Source organism: Entelurus aequoreus, unplaced genomic scaffold (assembly GCF_033978785.1).
Source record: "Entelurus aequoreus isolate RoL-2023_Sb unplaced genomic scaffold, RoL_Eaeq_v1.1 HiC_scaffold_93, whole genome shotgun sequence".
Taxonomy (NCBI): Eukaryota; Metazoa; Chordata; class Actinopteri; order Syngnathiformes; family Syngnathidae; genus Entelurus; species Entelurus aequoreus.
Genome location: NW_026908025.1, coordinates 70,633 through 89,545, shown reverse-complemented (window position 1 = coordinate 89,545; position 18,913 = coordinate 70,633). Strand labels below are relative to the sequence as shown.

Genomic DNA, 18,913 nt, shown 5'->3' with positions numbered 1-18,913 from the left:
TCCCAGTCATGTCGTTAGGTAACTTAAAAATCTCCAAAGTTTTGTTTCACCTCCATCGTAGTTTATCAAGACGGGTCCTCGGTTACATTTGTCATTGGGGCCCGGAATCTTCCCTCAAGAAGACCAAGGATAGATCAGTGATTCACACTTGACCATTAACAAGGGGTACGGGTATCTAATCCTGCTCTGGTAACTATGTAACTTATAGAGCTCCAATGTTTTGTTTCACCTATATCGTAGTTTATCTGAGACATGTGAGGGAGGTAGGAGGGAAGGAACTCTGGTTCACACTCCAATACAGCAGGTGGCGGTAATGCACCTTTAGCATTTAGTGTCCTGCCATAAAACAAGAAGAAGAAAAATAATGATTACAATAAAATAAACCCAATAAGGCTTTAAATCAAGCAATGCATTTACAGTTTGTTTAATATAGTCAGGCAATTTTACTAATGTGATGACGTTCATCCTCCATGCATCCACCAAAGCATCACCTTTAAATGCCTAATAATAGTACAAAAAGTTTAACGTGAGCAAATGATGAAATGACATGGATGTGCAGGTTCACATTGACAAAACATAGTCTCTCATTATGTAGCCAACCTAACATCTTTTTTGTCCCTCAGTGAGACTGCCGTACCAAATATTCTGTCCCAGTGGCTAAAAAAGGGAGCGTAGTTGCTGCTGGGTCTCTGATGGTGCATGTCATGAGCCGGTGCGCCCCCCAGCAGGCCGAAGGGCACCAGCCGATTGAGGCTCCACGGCAAATCGTAGCCAATGTGGTCCTCCACTGACATCCAGATACTGAGCACCGTGACGCACCACATTGTAAGAGGGTGACACTTGAGAAGAACGGGGTCCTGGTTGCTCCAGAGTCCAACCGTTATCAGCTCTGGGATGCTGAGGTGCTCGGTGGACCAGGAAAAAGGCGCCGTGTATTCGTGGTGGATGGCGTGGATGAAACGATAAAGCTGCTTGTGTTTGTGGTGTATAAAATGCCAGATGTAGTACTGAGTGTCAAAGAGTAGAAGAAGAGCCAGTCCATCTATGAAGATGTTGCGAAGGGCGGGAGCTTCCTGAGGTATCGCTGGTGGAGGAAGGATGAACATGCTGACCATCACACTTGGTAGGACAAAGAAGATGTGGTTAAAAAGAGCTGTCAGCAAGCTCCTGGCCATCATTCCAAGTGTGGGCTGCCTCTGCGGCTGGATCTTGTACTGGTGGAATAAAGGAGCCCTTTCTCCCAACAGGTCCATGACTGCAAAAGGTAAGCTGAAGAAGAAGTAGCTGCAAAAAGCAAGCAGGACTGGGAAGAAAGGGGACGAGATGAGAGGCAGGTGGTGCAGAAGCAGATAGTCCCACAGCGGCTGCAGGAGACACTCCCATCTTGTGGAGGTGAGAGGATGCGTTGGCAAGTCGCTGATGTTCAACATGTTGATGCAATGCTGCACACTGGACTGCTTCTGCACACTCCACACTAGCAAAATCCCTCTTATAAAGTATTGGAGTTTGACTCAAAGAGGATTAAAGGCCTACTGTAATGATTTTTATTTATTTAAACGGGGATAGCAGATCCATTCTATGTGTCATACTTGATTATTTCGCGATATTGCCATATTTTTGCTGAAAGGATTTAGTATAGAACAACGACGATAAACTTCGCAACTTTTGGTCGCTGATAAAAAAAAAGCCTTGCCTATACCGGAAGTAGCGTGACGTCACAGGAGCTAGTATTCCTCACAATTCCCTGTTGTTTACAATGGAGCGAGAGAGATTCGGACCGAGAAAGCGACGATTACCCCATTAATTTGAGCGAGGATGAAAGATTTGTGGATGAGGAACGTTAGAGTGAAGGACTAGAGAGGCAGTGCAGGGTGTATCTTTTTTCGCTCTGACCGTAACTTAGGTACAAGCTGGCTCATTGGATTCCACACTCGGTCCTCCTGACTACAGCTCGCTCACGCCCATCCTTGTCCAGCCAGCCACAGAGGTCGGTGCGGTGACTTGGAAGTCCCCCACTGACGGGCTGACACGCTGGTTCCGTAAATGGGCGGGCCCACCACACATGACCCATATATCGGGGGGATGTCTAAATGGTGTGCAAAATGTCTGACTTTGTGGGTGTTATCTGGTTGGCCTCCTTTGGGGACTTCCGGGTGGTTCTGCGTCTGGCGGGGCGTTGCCTTGGCGGGGAGTAGACAGACCGTGCACAAACCCCTCCCCCTTTCTCTCTCTCTCTCTCTTGCTCTTTCTTTCTTAATCCCCCAAAACCTAACTGGCCTGTGCCTCCTCTCCGTTGTATGGTTGATGCCCTGCCTCGCGCGGGTCCCTCTGGGGTCTCTGTTGGGGGCTTGCCTTTGCTCCTCCTCCTGGGGCGCACCCCCACCCATCCATTTCCTGTATAAATCACACAGGCAAAAAATTTACAATTTTTTTGATGGACTACTGTCACTATTAGGCCACTTGTTGCATTTTGTCTTGGAGCCACAGAGATGCCAATTTTATATCCGTTGTAAAACTTGTTTCACAATTTTATAAGGGATGCATTCCTCTGTCGCCTGGTTATGTGTCTTTTAGAATCCATATTTTACAATGCACAAGCTAAGGTGTATTTTGTGTACAATGGGCCGCAGAGAACTTCATCCTACCTCCACCCTGGTCCTTATCCTAACCCTAACCTCACTATGGTGAATGCCTAAAACCTAACCTTGTCATAACTTGTAATACAATTTTTCAAGCCATTAATTAGGCTGGATCACAATTATGTGTGGAGGTAGGAGGTTCTCTGCCACCTAATTATGTCTTTCTATATTCCATTGGGATAGAGCATAATTTAAGGTGATTTATAATCATATTTTGATTAATATTTCAGTGAATATTGGTTGATTTGGCAGCTTTATTCAGAGGGACACGCAGTGCACTGTAATGACTGGTTTTGTCCACCAGATGGCGCCAGCGATACACGCTTGGCATTCTAGCAACTGGGTATTTTCCACAGAGTGACACTAGCAGATCACATGTCTCCTGTTCAGCCAATGAGCTGCATACTATCCTTCAAGTCTCCTTTCACTGTGTAACAAAGAATCAGAAGCGGGTTAGGGTTAGGGTTAGGTTTGTGGTTAGGGTTAGGGTTAGGGGAAGGGGGAGGGGCAAAGGGAGTGCACTGTCCGTCTGCAACCTGTCAAGGCGACGCCCACGCCAAACGCAGGACCCCCGGGACCCCATCCGACATAACTCCCATTGCGGGCGCTCAATGTGGTGGCAGACACACTCGAAAAATCCCTGCGGCTGTCCAACGACGCGTTTCGGCCCCCTAGGCCTCGTCAGGTTGGCTTTTGACCTCATGCCAACTGGGACGCTACTAATTCCCTAGTAGGTGGAGCACTTCTAATCTCCTGAGGCTTCCCTATTTGTCTTCACGGCCGGATGTCCCCTCATCACGGCCGGAGAGGGAATGAGCCTGCTGGCAGGAGGAGGATATATATAGGTGAGCTGCAGGGGGGCGGGGCTTAAGCTCCCCACTGCAGTGTCGCCAGCGACTACTCAAACCTATGGATCAAAGAGGGTTAGGGTTAGGGTTAGGGTTAGGGTTAAGGTTAGGTGTTGGGGGGTTAGGGTTAGGGTTTGGGGGAGGGAAAAGGGAATATGCACTGTCCGTCTACAGTCTGCCAGAGTGACCCCACACCCAGAGCACAGCCCCCCAGGGGACCCCAATCGGACAACGCCGAGAGTGGTGTCAGACACATCAACCAATTTCTTAATTATTTTTGTGAACATGCGACGCGTTTCGGCCTGTTTGGCCTCTTCAGGCATGTAAAGCTTCCACATTTGAGGTCTCCAGCAAGATGGCCACCTCATCCGCTGGAGCCTTTTTAAAAATGGAGCTGTGGAAGGGGGAGGATTTTACTAGAGCTCTGCAGGGGGCGGGGCTAAAGCTCACACCTGCAGTCGTTTAGTCTGCTCGTCAGACAGCCGAGGAAGAAGCCAGGTGTGGGAAAATCAGTCCAAAATAAGATAATAATCACACCACACACTAAACTAAACAAATCACTGCAAAGTATATACAGATAGGAAAAACACTGCAAAATATGTACAGGTAAGTATCTCTGCAAAAATATACAGGAAAACTCAAACAAATCCAGGTAAGTATTTCATAAACACACGTCCAGATGGTTCCTCGGCGTCTGTGACCTCTGACCCCAATTTTAGAATGTGTCTGATTATCATCAGCCCTTCACCACATCCCAGCAATGCCCAACAGAGCCCCAAGGGGGGGGGGGGGGCGCACAAAGGGCAGGATGCCACCCCAACGGCAGACTGGAGGCACTGGCTAGTTAGGTGTTGGGGGGTTAGGGTTAGGGTTTGGGGGAGGGAAAAGGGAATATGCACTGTCCGTCTACAGTCTGCCAGAGTGACCCCACACCCAGAGCACACCCCCCCAGGGGGACCCCAATCGTAGTGTCAGACACATCAACCAATTTCTTAATTATTTTTGTGAACATGCGACGCGTTTCGGCCTGTTTGGCCTCTTCAGGCATGTAAAGCTTCCACATTTGAGGTCTCCAGCAAGATGGCCACCTCATCCGCTGGAGCCTTTTTCCAAATGGAGCTGTGGGAGGGGGAGGATTTTACTAGAGCTCTGCAGGGGGCGGGGCTAAAGCTCACACCTGCAGTCGTTAAGTCCGCTCATCAGAAAGCCGAGGAAGAAGCCAGGTGTGGGAAAATCAATCCAAAATAAGGGTTAGGGTTAGGGTTAGGGTTGGGGTGGGGTTAGGGTTAGGGTTAGGATTAGAGTTAGGGTTAGGTTTAGAGTTAGGGTTAGGGTTAGGGTTAGGCGTAAAGAAAAATAGTTGGTTAGGTTTAGGCATAGAGAAAGAGAGTTGGTTAGGGTTAGGGCTAAGGGTGGGGGTGGGGCAATAGAAAAGAGCGAAAAAAAAGAATAAGAAGGGTGTGCACGGTCCGTCTATGGCCCAGCGGGCTCGCACTCACGCCTCATTGAGCCCCCCCGGGTGTCTAGTACCCAGTCTGTGGATCCAGAGGCCTTCCGCCCGCCTCCGTTGGGCGGCACTCCATCTGGAGTTGGCTTGGACCACACACGCCCGGACAGAAGCCCACCCGTGCCGGATAAAGTGTGGCACAAGGTAGGTGGTGGTGTTCTTCTGCCGGACAATGTTATATTTATGTTGGTGGAAACGGGTGGCGATGGTGTTGCCCGTTTCACCAACATACATAGCACGGCAACGCTGGCAGAGGATAACATACACGCAATTTTTGACCTGCCCGTCTCCTCTGCACAGTGGCCGGAAGACCTTACCGCTGTGGCGATTGACCAGCCACGGGATGTTCCGCAAGGGAGCGCTGCTCCGGGCCGAGGGCGGATCTCCGGTGGAACTGATCCGAGCCCTGACAAGCAGATCACCCAGGCTGGGATTTTTGCGGTAGGCAGAGACCAGATAATGGTCCTTCAGTTTGCCGCTTTTCTCCACAAAGGTACAAAAGTTACCCTTGACCCTTCTGGAAACCTGTACCGCCGCAGGTGAGAAGGTTGTAATGAGGGGGATCATGTGTTTACCAGGGGGAGGCTTCTTCTACCCTCTCTTCCTCAGGGCCGTGAACAGGGCTCCCATGGCCGTTACAAAGTCCTCCCGCCTGGTGCAGATCCGGTGGAACCTCAAAAGCTGGGACTTCACCAATCCCGCGTAGGTGTGTCGGGGGTGGAAGCTGGTTTTGTGGAGGAGGGCATGGGTATCCGTCTCTTTAAAAAACACCTTAATGTCCAGATGGTGAGTGGAGGTAAAATCCGGACCCTTGAAGGTGGTAGTGTCCAGGAAGTCCACCGACGTGGGGCTGGTGGCGGACTTGATGGTGATACTGGGGTTGTGGGTATTCAGGGTGTGGCGGAACACCTCAAATTCCTCCATGGAATGAGTCCACACCCCCCAGATATCATCCAAATACCTGAAATAATGGAGGGGCCTGATTGCGCAGGCAGCAAGGGCAGAGGTCTCCCATTCTGCCATGAAGATGTTAGCATAAGCCGGAGCAAACTTTTTGCCCATGGCCGTGCCCTTGATCTGTAGAAAGAAATGACCATTGAACTCAAAGTCGTTCCTCCTGAGGTTGATGTCGAGAAGCTGGAGGAGTTCCTTCTCGGGCCTGATCAGACACTAAGAAAAAAAACGGAGAAAAAAAAATAAAATTTGGATTTTTTCTAAATACCAAATCGACAGAGGGTAAAAAGCACCTCTTTTTACCTTCTCTCGATCAGACACTTAGAAAAAAAACGGAGAAAAAAAAAAAAAATTCTTGGATTTTTTCTAAGTACCAAATCGAAAGAGGGTAAAAAGCACCTCTTTTTACCTTCTCTCGATTAGACACTTAGAAAAAAAATGGAGAAAAAAAAAAAAAATTGGATTTTTTTCTAAGTACCAAATCGAAAGAGGATAAAAAGAACCTCTTTTTACCTTCTCTCGATCAGACACTTAGAAAAAAAACGGAGAAAAAAAAAAAAAAAAGTATTGGATTTTTTCTAAGTACCAAATCGAAAGAGGGTAAAAAGCACCTCTTTTTACCATCTCTCGATCAGACACTTAGAAAAAAAACAGAGAAAAAAAAAAAAAATTTGGATTTTTTCTAAGTACCAAATCGACAGAGGGTAAAAAGCACTTCTTTTTACCTTCTCTCGATGAGACACTTAGAAAAAAAATGGGAAAAAAAAAAAAAAATTCTTGGATTTTTTCTAAGTACCAAATCGAAAGAGGGTAAAAAGCAGCTCTTTTTACCTTCTCTCGATCAGACACTTAGAAAAAAACGGAGAAAAAAAAAAAATTGGATTTTTTCTAAGTACCAAATCGAAAGAGGGTAAAAAGCACCTCTTTTTACCTTCTCTCGATCAGACACTTAGAAAAAAAACGGAGAAAAAAATAAAAATATTGGATTTTTTCTAAGTACCAAATCGAAAGAGGGTGAAAAGCACCTCTTTTTACCTTCTCTCGATCAGACACTTAGAAAAAAAACGGAGGAGAAAAAAAAAAATTTGATTTTTTTCTAACTACCAAATCGACAGAGGGTAAAAAAAGCACCTCTTTTTACCTTCTCTCGATCAGACACTTAGAAAAATTTTTTTTAAAATTCTTGGATTTTTTCTGAGTACCAAATCGAAAGAGGGTAAAAAGCACCTCTTTTTACCTTCTCTCGATGACACACTTAGAAAAAAAACGGGAAAAAAAAAAAAAATTATTGGATTTTTTCTAAGTACCAAATCGAAAGAGGGTAAAAAGCACCTCTTTTTACCTTCTCTCGATCAGACACTTACAAAAAAACGGAGAAAAATAAAAAAATTGGATTTTTTCTAAGTACCAAATCGAAAGAGGGTAAAAAGCACCTCTTTTTACCTTCTCTCGATCAGACACTTAGAAAAAAAACAGAGGAAAAAAAAAAAAATTGGATTTTTTCTAAGTACCAAATGGACAGAGGGTAAAAAGCACTTCTTTTTACCTTCTCTCGATGAGACACTTAGAAAAAAAACGGGAAAAAAATAAATACATTCTTAGATTTTTTCTAAGTACGAAATCGAAAGAGGGTAAAAAGCACCTCTTTTTACCTTCTCTCGATCAGACACTTAGAAAAAAAACGGAGAAAAAAAAAAAAAAAATGATTTTTTCTAAGTACAAAATCGAGAGAGGCTAAAAATCACCTCTTTTTACCTTCTCTCGATCAGACACTTAGAAAAAAAACGGAAAAAAAAAAAAAAATTCTTGGATTTTTTCTAAGTACAAAATCGAGAGAGGCTAAAAATCACCTCTTTTTACCTTCTCTCGATCAGACACTTAGAAAAAAAACTGAAAAAAAAAAAAAAATTCTTGGATTTTTTCTAAGTACAAAATCGAGAGAGGCTAAAAATCACCTGTTTTTACCTTCTCTCGATCAGACACTTAGAAAAAAAACGGAAAAAAAAAAAATAATTCTTGGATTTCTTCTAAGTACAAAATCGAGAGAGGCTAAAAATCACCTCATTTTACCTTCTCTCGATCAGACACTTAGAAAAAAAACTGAAAAAAAAAAATAAAAATTTGGATTTTTTCTAAGTACAAAATCGAGAGAGGCTAAAAATCACCTCTTTTTACTTTCTCTCGATCAGACACTTAGAAAAAAAACTGAAAAAAAAAAATAAAAATTTGGATTTTTTCTAAGTACAAAATCGAGAGAGGCTAAAAATCACCTCTTTTTACCTTCTCTCGATCAGACACTTAGAAAAAAAACGGAAAAAAAAAAAAATTCTTGGATTTTTTCTAAGTACAAAATCGAGAGAGGCTAAAAATCACCTCATTTTACCTTCTCTCGATCAGACACTTAGAAAAAAAACGGAAAAAAAAAAAAATTCTTGGATTTTTTCTAAGTACAAAATCGAGAGAGGCTAAAAATCACCTCATTTTACCTTCTCTCGATCAGACACTTAGAAAAAGAACTGAAAAAACAAAAAAAAATTTTTGGATTTTTTCTAAGTACAAAATAGAGAGAGGCTAAAAATCACCTCTTTTTACCTTCTCTCGATTAGACACTTAGAAAAAAAACGGAAAAAAAAAAAAAAAATTGATTTTTTCTAAGTACAAAATCGAGAGAGGCTAAAAATCACCTCTTTTTACCTTCTCTCGATCAGACACTTAGAAAAAAAACGGAAAAAAAAAAAAAAATTCTTGGATTTTTTCTAAGTACAAAATCGAGAGAGGCTAAAAATCACCTCTTTTTACCTTCTCTCGATCAGACACTAAGAAAAAAAACGGAAAAAGAAAAAAAATTTCTTGGATTTTTTCTAAGTACAAAATCGAGAGAGGCTAAAAATCACCTCATTTTACCTTTTCTCGATCAGACACTTAGAAAAAAAACTGAAAAAAAAAAAAAATGTTGGATTTTTTCTAAGTACAAAATCGAGAGAGGCTAAAAATCACCTCTTTTTACCTTCTCTCGATCAGACACTTAGAAAAAAAACGGAAAAAAAAAAAAAATTCTTGGATTTTTTCTAAGTACAAAATCGAGAGAGGCTAAAAATCACCTCTTTTTACCTTCTCTCGATCAGACACTTAGAAAAAAAACTGAAAAAAAAAAATAATAATTTGGATTTTTTCTAAGTACAAAATCGAGAGAGGCTAAAAATCACCTCTTTTTACCTTCTCTCGATCAGACACTTAGAAAAAAAACGGAAAAAAAAAAAAAAAAAATTGGGTTAGGTTTTTTTTTTCCGTTTTTTTTTCTAAGTTTCTGATCGAGAGAAGGTAAAATGAGGTGATTTTTAGCCTCTCTCGATTTTGTACTTAGAAAAAATCCAATTTTTTTTTTTTTTTTCCGTTTTTTTTCTAATTGTCTGATCGAGAGAAGGTAAAAAGAGGTGATTTTTAGCCTCTCTCGATTTTGTACTTAGAAAAAATCCAAATTTTTATTTTTATTTTTTCCGTTTTTTTTCTAAGTGTCTGATCGAGAGAAGGTAAAATGAGGTGATTTTTAGCCTCTCTCGATTTTGTACTTAGAAAAAATCCAATTTTATTTTATTTCCCCGTTTTTTTTCTAAGTGTCTGATCGAGAGAAGGTAAAATGAGGTGATTTTTAGCCTCTCTCGATTTTGTACTTAGAAAAAATCCAATTTTTTTTTTTTTTTTTTCGTTTTTTTTCTAAGTGTCTGATCGAGAGAAGGTAAAAAGAGGTGATTTTTAGCCTCTCTCGATTTTGTATTTAGAAAAAATCCAATTTTTTTTTTTTTTTCCGTTTTTTTTCTAAGTGTCTGATCGAGAAAAGGTAAAATGAGGAGATTTTTAGCCTCTCTCGATTTTGTACTTTGAAAAAATCCAATTTTTTTTTCTTTTTTTTTTCCGTTTTTTTTCTAAGTGTCTAATCGAGAGAAGGTAAAAAGAGGTGATTTTTAGCCTCTCTCGATTTTGTACTTACAAAAAATCCAAATTATTATTTTTTTTTTTCAGTTTTTTTTCTAAGTGTCTGATCGAGAGAAGGTAAAAAGAGGTGATTTTTAGCCTCTCTCGATTTTGTACTTAGAAAAAATCCAAGAAATTGTTTTTTTTCCCGTTTTTTTTCTAAGTGTCTGATCGAGAGAAGGTAAAAAGAGGTGATTTTTAGCCTCTCTCGATTTTGTACTTAGAAAAAATCCAACATTTTTTTTTTTTTTCAGTTTTTTTTCTAAGTGTCTGATCGAGAGAAGGTAAAATGAGGTGATTTTTAGCCTCTCTCGATTTTGTACTTGGAAAAAATCCAATTTTTTAAATTTTTTTTTCCGTTTTTTTTCTAAGTGTCTGATCGAGAGAAGGTAAAAAGAGGTGATTTTTAGCCTCTCTCGATTTTGTACTTAGAAAAAATGCAATTTTTTTTTTTTTTTCCGTTTTTTTTCTAAGTGTCTGATCGAGAGAAGGTAAAATGAGGTGATTTTTAGCCTCTCTCGATTTTGTACTTAGAAAAAATCCAATTTTTTTTTTCCATTTTTTTTCTACGTGTCTGATCGAGAGAAGGTAAAATGAGGTGATTTTTAGCCTCTCTCGATTTTGTACTTAGAAAAAATCCCAATTTTTTTTTTTTTTTTCCCGTTTTTTTTTTAAGTGTCTGATCGAGAGAAGGTAAAATGAGGTGATTTTTAGCCTCTCTCGATTTTGTACTTAGAAAAAATCCAATTTTTTTTTTTTTTTCCCGTTTTTTTTCTAAGTGTCTGATCGAGAGAAGGTAAAATGAGGTGATTTTTAGCCTCTCTCGATTTTGTACTTAGAAAAAATCCAAATATATATATATTTTTTCCCGTTTTTTTTCTAAGTGTCTGATCGAGAGAAGGTAAAAAGAGGTGATTTTTAGCCTCTCTCGATTTTGTACTTAGAAAAAAATCCAATTTTTTTTTTTTTTTTCCATTTTTTTTCTAAGTGTCTGATCGAGAGAAGGTAAAATGATGTGATTTTTAGCCTCTCTCGATTTTGTACTTAGAAAAAATCCAATTTTTTTTTTTTTTCCCGTTTTTTTTCTAAGTGTCTGATCGAGAGAAGGTAAAAAGAGGTGATTTTTAGCCTCTCTCGATTTTGTACTTAGAAAAAATCCAATTTTTTTTTTTTTTTTCTGTTTTTTTTCTAAGTGTCTGATCGAGAGAAGGTAAAATGATGTGATTTTTAGCCTCTCTCGATTTTGTACTTAGAAAAAATCCAAATTTTTAATTTTCTTTTTCCGTTTTTTTTCTAAGTGTCTGATCGAGAGAAGGTAAAAAGAGGTGATTTTTAGCCTCTCTCGATTTTGTACTTAGAAAAAATCCAAATTTTTTTTTTTTTTTTTTCCGTTTTTTTTCTAAGTGTCTGATCGAGAGAAGGTAAAATGAGGTGATTTTTAGCCTCTCTCGATTTTGTACTAAGAAAAAATCCAATTTTTTTTTTTTTTTCCCGTTTTTTTTTAAGTGTCTGATCGAGAGAAGGTAAAAAGAGGTGATTTTTAGCCTCTCTCGATTTTGTACTTAGAAAAAATCCAATTTTTTTTTTTTTTTTCCGTTTTTTTTCTAAGTGTCTGATCGAGAGAAGGTAAAAAGAGGTGATTTTTAGCCTCTCTCGATTTTGTACTTAGAAAAAATCTAAATTTTTTTTTTTTTTTTCCGTTTTTTTTCTAAGTGTCTGATCGAGAGAAGGTAAAATGAGGTGACTTTTAGCCTCTCTCGATTTTGTACTTAGAAAAAATCTAATTTTTTTTTTTTTTTCCCGTTTTTTTTCTAAGTGTCTGATCGAGAGAAGGTAAAATGAGGTGATTTTTAGCCTCTCTCGATTTTGTACTTAGAAAAAATCCAATTTTTTTTTTTTTTTTTTTTACGTTTTTTTTCTAAGTGTCTGATCGAGAAGGTAAAATGAGGTGATTTTTAGCCTCTCTCGATTTTGTACTTAGAAAAAAATCCAATTTTTTTTTTTTTTTTTTCCGTTTTTTTTCTAAGTGTCTGATCGAGAGAAGGTAAAATGAGGTGATTTTTAGCCTCTCTCGATTTTGTACTTGGAAAAAATCCAATTTTTTAAATTTTTTTTTCCGTTTTTTTTCTAAGTGTCTGATCGAGAGAAGGTAAAAAGAGGTGATTTTTAGCCTCTCTCGATTTTGTACTTAGAAAAAATGCAATTTTTTTTTTTTTTCCCGTTTTTTTTCTAAGGGTCTGATCGAGAGAAGGTAAAATGAGGTGATTTTTAGCCTCTCTCGATTTTGTACTTAGAAAAAATCCAAATATATATATATTTTTTCCCGTTTTTTTTCTAAGTGTCTGATCGAGAGAAGGTAAAAAGAGGTGATTTTTAGCCTCTCTCGATTTTGTACTTAGAAAAAAATCCAATTTTTTTTTTTTTTTTCCATTTTTTTTCTAAGTGTCTGATCGAGAGAAGGTAAAATGATGTGATTTTTAGCCTCTCTCGATTTTGTACTTAGAAAAAATCCAATTTTTTTTTTTTTTCCCGTTTTTTTTCTAAGTGTCTGATCGAGAGAAGGTAAAAAGAGGTGATTTTTAGCCTCTCTCGATTTTGTACTTAGAAAAAATCCAATTTTTTTTTTTTTTTTCTGTTTTTTTTCTAAGTGTCTGATCGAGAGAAGGTAAAATGATGTGATTTTTAGCCTCTCTCGATTTTGTACTTAGAAAAAATCCAAATTTTTAATTTTCTTTTTCCGTTTTTTTTCTAAGTGTCTGATCGAGAGAAGGTAAAAAGAGGTGATTTTTAGCCTCTCTCGATTTTGTACTTAGAAAAAATCCAAATTTTTTTTTTTTTTTTTTCCGTTTTTTTTCTAAGTGTCTGATCGAGAGAAGGTAAAATGAGGTGATTTTTAGCCTCTCTCGATTTTGTACTAAGAAAAAATCCAATTTTTTTTTTTTTTTCCCGTTTTTTTTTAAGTGTCTGATCGAGAGAAGGTAAAAAGAGGTGATTTTTAGCCTCTCTCGATTTTGTACTTAGAAAAAATCCAATTTTTTTTTTTTTTTTCCGTTTTTTTTCTAAGTGTCTGATCGAGAGAAGGTAAAAAGAGGTGATTTTTAGCCTCTCTCGATTTTGTACTTAGAAAAAATCTAAATTTTTTTTTTTTTTTCCGTTTTTTTTCTAAGTGTCTGATCGAGAGAAGGTAAAATGAGGTGACTTTTAGCCTCTCTCGATTTTGTACTTAGAAAAAATCTAATTTTTTTTTTTTTTTCCCGTTTTTTTTCTAAGTGTCTGATCGAGAGAAGGTAAAATGAGGTGATTTTTAGCCTCTCTCGATTTTGTACTTAGAAAAAATCCAATTTTTTTTTTTTTTTTTTTTACGTTTTTTTTCTAAGTGTCTGATCGAGAAGGTAAAATGAGGTGATTTTTAGCCTCTCTCGATTTTGTACTTAGAAAAAAATCCAATTTTTTTTTTTTTTTTTTCCGTTTTTTTTCTAAGTGTCTGATCGAGAGAAGGTAAAAAGAGGTGATTTTTAGCCTCTCTCGATTTTGTACTTAGAAAAAATCCAATTTTTTTTTTTTTTCCGTTTTTTTTCTAAGTGTCTGATCGAGAGAAGGTAAAATGAGGTGATTTTTAGCCTCTCTCGATTTTGTACTTGGAAAAAATCCAATTTTTTTTTTTTTTTTCCCGTTTTTTTTCTAAGTGTCTGATCGAGAGAAGGTAAAAAGAGGTGATTTTTAGCCTCTCTCGATTTTGTACTTAGAAAAAATCCAAATTTTTTTTTTTTTTTTTTTTTTTTTTATTCTAAGTGTCTGATCGAGAGAAGGTAAAATGAGGTGATTTTTAGCCTCTCTCGATTTTGTACTTAGAAAAAATCCAAATATTTTTTTTTTTTTCCGTTTTTTTTCTAAGTGTCTGATCGAGAGAAGGTAAAAGGAGGTGATTTTTAGCCTCTCTCGATTTTGTACTTAGAAAAAATCCAATTTTTTTTTTTTTTTTTCTCCGTTTTTTTTCTAAGTGTCTGATCGAGAGAAGGTAAAATGAGGTGATTTTTAGCCTCTCTCGATTTTGTACTTGGAAAAAATCCAATTTTTTTTTTTTTTTTTTCCGTTTTTTTTTAAGTGTCTGATCGAGAGAAGGTAAAAAGAGGTGATTTTTAGCCTCTCTCGATTTTGTACTTAGAAAAAATCCAATTTTTTTTTTTTTTTTTTCCCGTTTTTTTTCTAAGTGTCTGATCGAGAGAAGGTAAAAAGAGGTGATTTTTAGCCTCTCTCGATTTTGTACTTAGAAAAAATCTAATTTTTTTTTTTTTTATTTCCGTTTTTTTTCTAAGTGTCTGATCGAGAGAAGGTAAAATGAGGTGATTTTTAGCCTCTCTCGATTTTGTACTTAGAAAAAAATCCAATTTTTTTTTTTTTTTTTTCCGTTTTTTTTCTAAGTGTCTGATCGAGAGAAGGTAAAAAGAGGTGATTTTTAGCCTCTCTCGATTTTGTACTTAGAAAAAATCCAATTTTTTTTTTTTTTCCGTTTTTTTTCTAAGTGTCTGATCGAGAGAAGGTAAAATGAGGTGATTTTTAGCCTCTCTCGATTTTGTACTTAGAAAAAATCCATTTTTTTTTTTTTTTCCCCGTTTTTTTTCTAAGTGTCTGATCGAGAGAAGGTAAAAAGAGGTGATTTTTAGCCTCTCTCGATTTTGTACTTAGAAAAAATCCAAATTTTTTTTTGTTTTTTTTTTTGTTTTTTTTCTAAGTGTCTGATCGAGAGAAGGTAAAATGAGGTGATTTTTAGCCTCTCTCGATTTTGTACTTAGAAAAAATCCAAATTTTTTTTTTTCCCGTTTTTTTTCTAAGTGTCTGATCGAGAGAAGGTAAAAGGAGGTGATTTTTAGCCTCTCTCGATTTTGTACTTAGAAAAAATCCAATTTTTTTTTTTTTTTTTTCATTTTTTTTTCTAAGTGTCTGATCGAGAGAAGGAAAAAGAGGTGATTTTTAGCCTCTCTCGATTTTGTACTTTGAAAAAATCCTAATTTTTTTTTTTTTTTTTTCCGTTTTTTTTCTAAGTGTCTGATCGAGAGAAGGAAAAAGAGGTGATTTTTAGCCTCTCTCGATTTTGTACTTAGAAAAAATCCAAATTTTTTTTTTTTTTTTTTTCCGTTTTTTTTCTAAGTGTCTGATCGAGAGAAGGAAAAAGAGGTGATTTTTAGTCTCTCTCGATTTTGTACTTAGAAAAAATCCAATTTTTTTTTTTTTTTTTTCATTTTTTTTTCTAAGTGTCTGATCGAGAGAAGGAAAAAGAGGTGATTTTTAGCCACTCTCGATTTTGTACTTAGAAAAAATCCAATTTTTTTTTTTTTTTTTCCGTTTTTTTTCTAAGTGTCTGATCGAGAGAAGGAAAAAGAGGTGATTTTTAGCCTCTCTTGATTTTGTACTTAGAAAAAATCCAATTTTTTTTTTTTTTTTTTCATTTTTTTTTCTAAGTGTCTGATCGAGAGAAGGAAAAAGAGGTGATTTTTAGCCTCTCTTGATTTTGTACTTAGAAAAAATCCAATTTTTTTTTTTTTTTCATTTTTTTTTCTAAGTGTCTGATCGAGAGAAGGAAAAAGAGGTGATTTTTAGCCACTCTCGATTTTGTACTTAGAAAAAATCCAATTTTTTTTTTTTTTTTTCCGTTTTTTTTCTAAGTGTCTGATCGAGAGAAGGAAAAAGAGGTGATTTTTAGCCTCTCTTGATTTTGTACTTAGAAAAAATCCAATTTTTTTTTTTTTTTCCGTTTTTTTTCTAAGTGTCTGATCGAGAGAAGGAAAAAGAGGTGATTTTTAGCCTCTCTTGATTTTGTACTTAGAAAAAATCCATTTTTTTTTTTTTTTTTTTCATTTTTTTTTCTAAGTGTCTGATCGAGATAAGGAAAAAGAGGTGATTTTTAGCCTCTCTCGATTTTGTACTTAGAAAAAATCCAAATTTTTTTTTTTTTTTTTTCCGTTTTTTTTCTAAGTGTCTGATCGAGAGAAGGAAAAAGAGGTGATTTTTAGCCTCTCTTGATTTTGTACTTAGAAAAAATCCAATTTTTTTTTTTTTTTTTCATTTTTTTTTCTAAGTGTCTGATCGAGAGAAGGAAAAAGAGGTGATTTTTAGCCACTCTCGATTTTTTACTTAGAAAAAATCCAAATTTTTTTTTTTTTTTTTTCCGTTTTTTTTCTAAGTGTCTGATCGAGAGAAGGAAAAAGAGGTGATTTTTAGCCACTCTCGATTTTGTACTTAGAAAAAATCCAAATTTTTTTTTTTTTTTTCCGTTTTTTTTCTAAGTGTCTGATCGAGAGAAGGAAAAAGAGGTGATTTTTAGCCTCTCTTGATTTTGTACTTAGAAAAAATCCAATTTTTTTTTTTTTTTTTTCATTTTTTTTTCTAAGTGTCTGATCGAGATAAGGAAAAAGAGGTGATTTTTAGCCTCTCTCGATTTTGTACTTAGAAAAAATCCAAATTTTTTTTTTTTTTTTTTCCGTTTTTTTTCTAAGTGTCTGATCGAGAGAAGGTAAAAAGAGGTGATTTTTAGCCTCTCTCGATTTTGTACTTAGAAAAAATGCAATTTTTTTTTTTTTTTCCGTTTTTTTTTCTAAGTGTCTGATCGAGAGAAGGTAAAATGAGGTGATTTTTAGCCTCTCTCGATTTTGTACTTAGAAAAAATCCAATTTTTTTTTTCCATTTTTTTTCTACGTGTCTGATCGAGAGAAGGAAAAAGAGGTGATTTTTAGCCTCTCTCGATTTTGTACTTAGAAAAAATCCAAATTTTTTTTTTTTTTTTTTCCGTTTTTTTTCTAAGTGTCTGATCGAGAGAAGGAAAAAGAGGTGATTTTTAGCCTCTTTTGATTTTGTACTTAGAAAAAATCCAATTTTTTTTTTTTTTTTTCATTTTTTTTTCTAAGTGTCTGATCGAGAGAAGGAAAAAGAGGTGATTTTTAGCCTCTCTTGATTTTGTACTTAGAAAAAATCCAATTTTTTTTTTTTTTTTTTCATTTTTTTTTCTAAGTGTCTGATCGAGAGAAGGAAAAAGAGGTGATTTTTAGCCACTCTCGATTTTGTACTTAGAAAAAATCCAAATTTTTTTTTTTTTTTTTCCGTTTTTTTTCTAAGTGTCTGATCGAGAGAAGGAAAAAGAGGTGATTTTTAGCCTCTCTCGATTTTGTACTTAGAAAAAATCCAAATTTTTTTTTTTTTTTTTTCCGTTTTTTTTCTAAGTGTCTGATCGAGAGAAGGAAAAAGAGGTGATTTTTAGCCTCTTTTGATTTTGTACTTAGAAAAAATCCAATTTTTTTTTTTTTTTCATTTTTTTTTCTAAGTATCTGATCGAGAGAAGGAAAAAGAGGTGATTTTTAGCCTCTCTCGATTTTGTACTTAGAAAAAATGCAATTTTTTTTTTTTTTTCCGTTTTTTTTCTAAGTGTCTGATCGAGAGAAGGTAAAATGAGGTGATTTTTAGCCTCTCTCGATTTTGTACTTAGAAAAAATCCAATTTTTTTTTTCCATTTTTTTTCTACGTGTCTGATCGAGAGAAGGTAAAATGAGGTGATTTTTAGCCTCTCTCGATTTTGTACTTAGAAAAAATCCCAATTTTTTTTTTTTTTTTTCCGTTTTTTTTTTAAGTGTCTGATCGAGAGAAGGTAAAATGAGGTGATTTTTAGCCTCTCTCGATTTTGTACTTAGAAAAAATCCAATTTTTTTTTTTTTTTCCCGTTTTTTTTCTAAGTGTCTGATCGAGAGAAGGTAAAATGAGGTGATTTTTAGCCTCTCTCGATTTTGTACTTAGAAAAAATCCAAATATATATATATTTTTTCCCGTTTTTTTTCTAAGTGTCTGATCGAGAGAAGGTAAAAAGAGGTGATTTTTAGCCTCTCTCGATTTTGTACTTAGAAAAAAATCCAATTTTTTTTTTTTTTTTTCCATTTTTTTTCTAAGTGTCTGATCGAGAGAAGGTAAAATGATGTGATTTTTAGCCTCTCTCGATTTTGTACTTAGAAAAAATCCAATTTTTTTTTTTTTTCCCGTTTTTTTTCTAAGTGTCTGATCGAGAGAAGGTAAAAAGAGGTGATTTTTAGCCTCTCTCGATTTTGTACTTAGAAAAAATCCAATTTTTTTTTTTTTTTTCTGTTTTTTTTCTAAGTGTCTGATCGAGAGAAGGTAAAATGATGTGATTTTTAGCCTCTCTCGATTTTGTACTTAGAAAAAATCCAAATTTTTAATTTTCTTTTTCCGTTTTTTTTCTAAGTGTCTGATCGAGAGAAGGTAAAAAGAGGTGATTTTTAGCCTCTCTCGATTTTGTACTTAGAAAAAATCCAAATTTTTTTTTTTTTTTTTTCCGTTTTTTTTCTAAGTGTCTGATCGAGAGAAGGTAAAATGAGGTGATTTTTAGCCTCTCTCGATTTTGTACTAAGAAAAAATCCAATTTTTTTTTTTTTTTCCCGTTTTTTTTTAAGTGTCTGATCGAGAGAAGGTAAAAAGAGGTGATTTTTAGCCTCTCTCGATTTTGTACTTAGAAAAAATCCAATTTTTTTTTTTTTTTTCCGTTTTTTTTCTAAGTGTCTGATCGAGAGAAGGTAAAAAGAGGTGATTTTTAGCCTCTCTCGATTTTGTACTTAGAAAAAATCTAAATTTTTTTTTTTTTTTTCCGTTTTTTTTCTAAGTGTCTGATCGAGAGAAGGTAAAATGAGGTGACTTTTAGCCTCTCTCGATTTTGTACTTAGAAAAAATCTAATTTTTTTTTTTTTTTCCCGTTTTTTTTCTAAGTGTCTGATCGAGAGAAGGTAAAATGAGGTGATTTTTAGCCTCTCTCGATTTTGTACTTAGAAAAAATCCAATTTTTTTTTTTTTTTTTTTTACGTTTTTTTTCTAAGTGTCTGATCGAGAAGGTAAAATGAGGTGATTTTTAGCCTCTCTCGATTTTGTACTTAGAAAAAAATCCAATTTTTTTTTTTTTTTTTTCCGTTTTTTTTCTAAGTGTCTGATCGAGAGAAGGTAAA

The 18,913-nt window shown here is 35.7% G+C and overlaps 1 protein-coding gene across 1 annotated transcript; it reads right to left on the bottom strand.

Annotated features, from left to right (window-relative positions):
- Positions 1-585: 585 nt before the first annotated feature.
- LOC133645448 (cholesterol 25-hydroxylase-like protein 1, member 1) lies at positions 586-1,430 on the bottom strand. Its single transcript, XM_062040277.1, has one exon. It carries the CDS (start codon positions 1,428-1,430, stop codon positions 588-590), a length of 843 nt encoding a protein of 280 aa, XP_061896261.1. The 3' UTR covers positions 586-587.
- Between the last annotated feature and the right edge of the window lie 17,483 nt (positions 1,431-18,913).

Coding starts and splice junctions, on each gene's coding strand:
- LOC133645448 (XM_062040277.1), bottom strand. CDS start 1,430: ATGTTGAACATCAGCGACTTGCCAACGCATCCTCTCACCTCCACAAGA.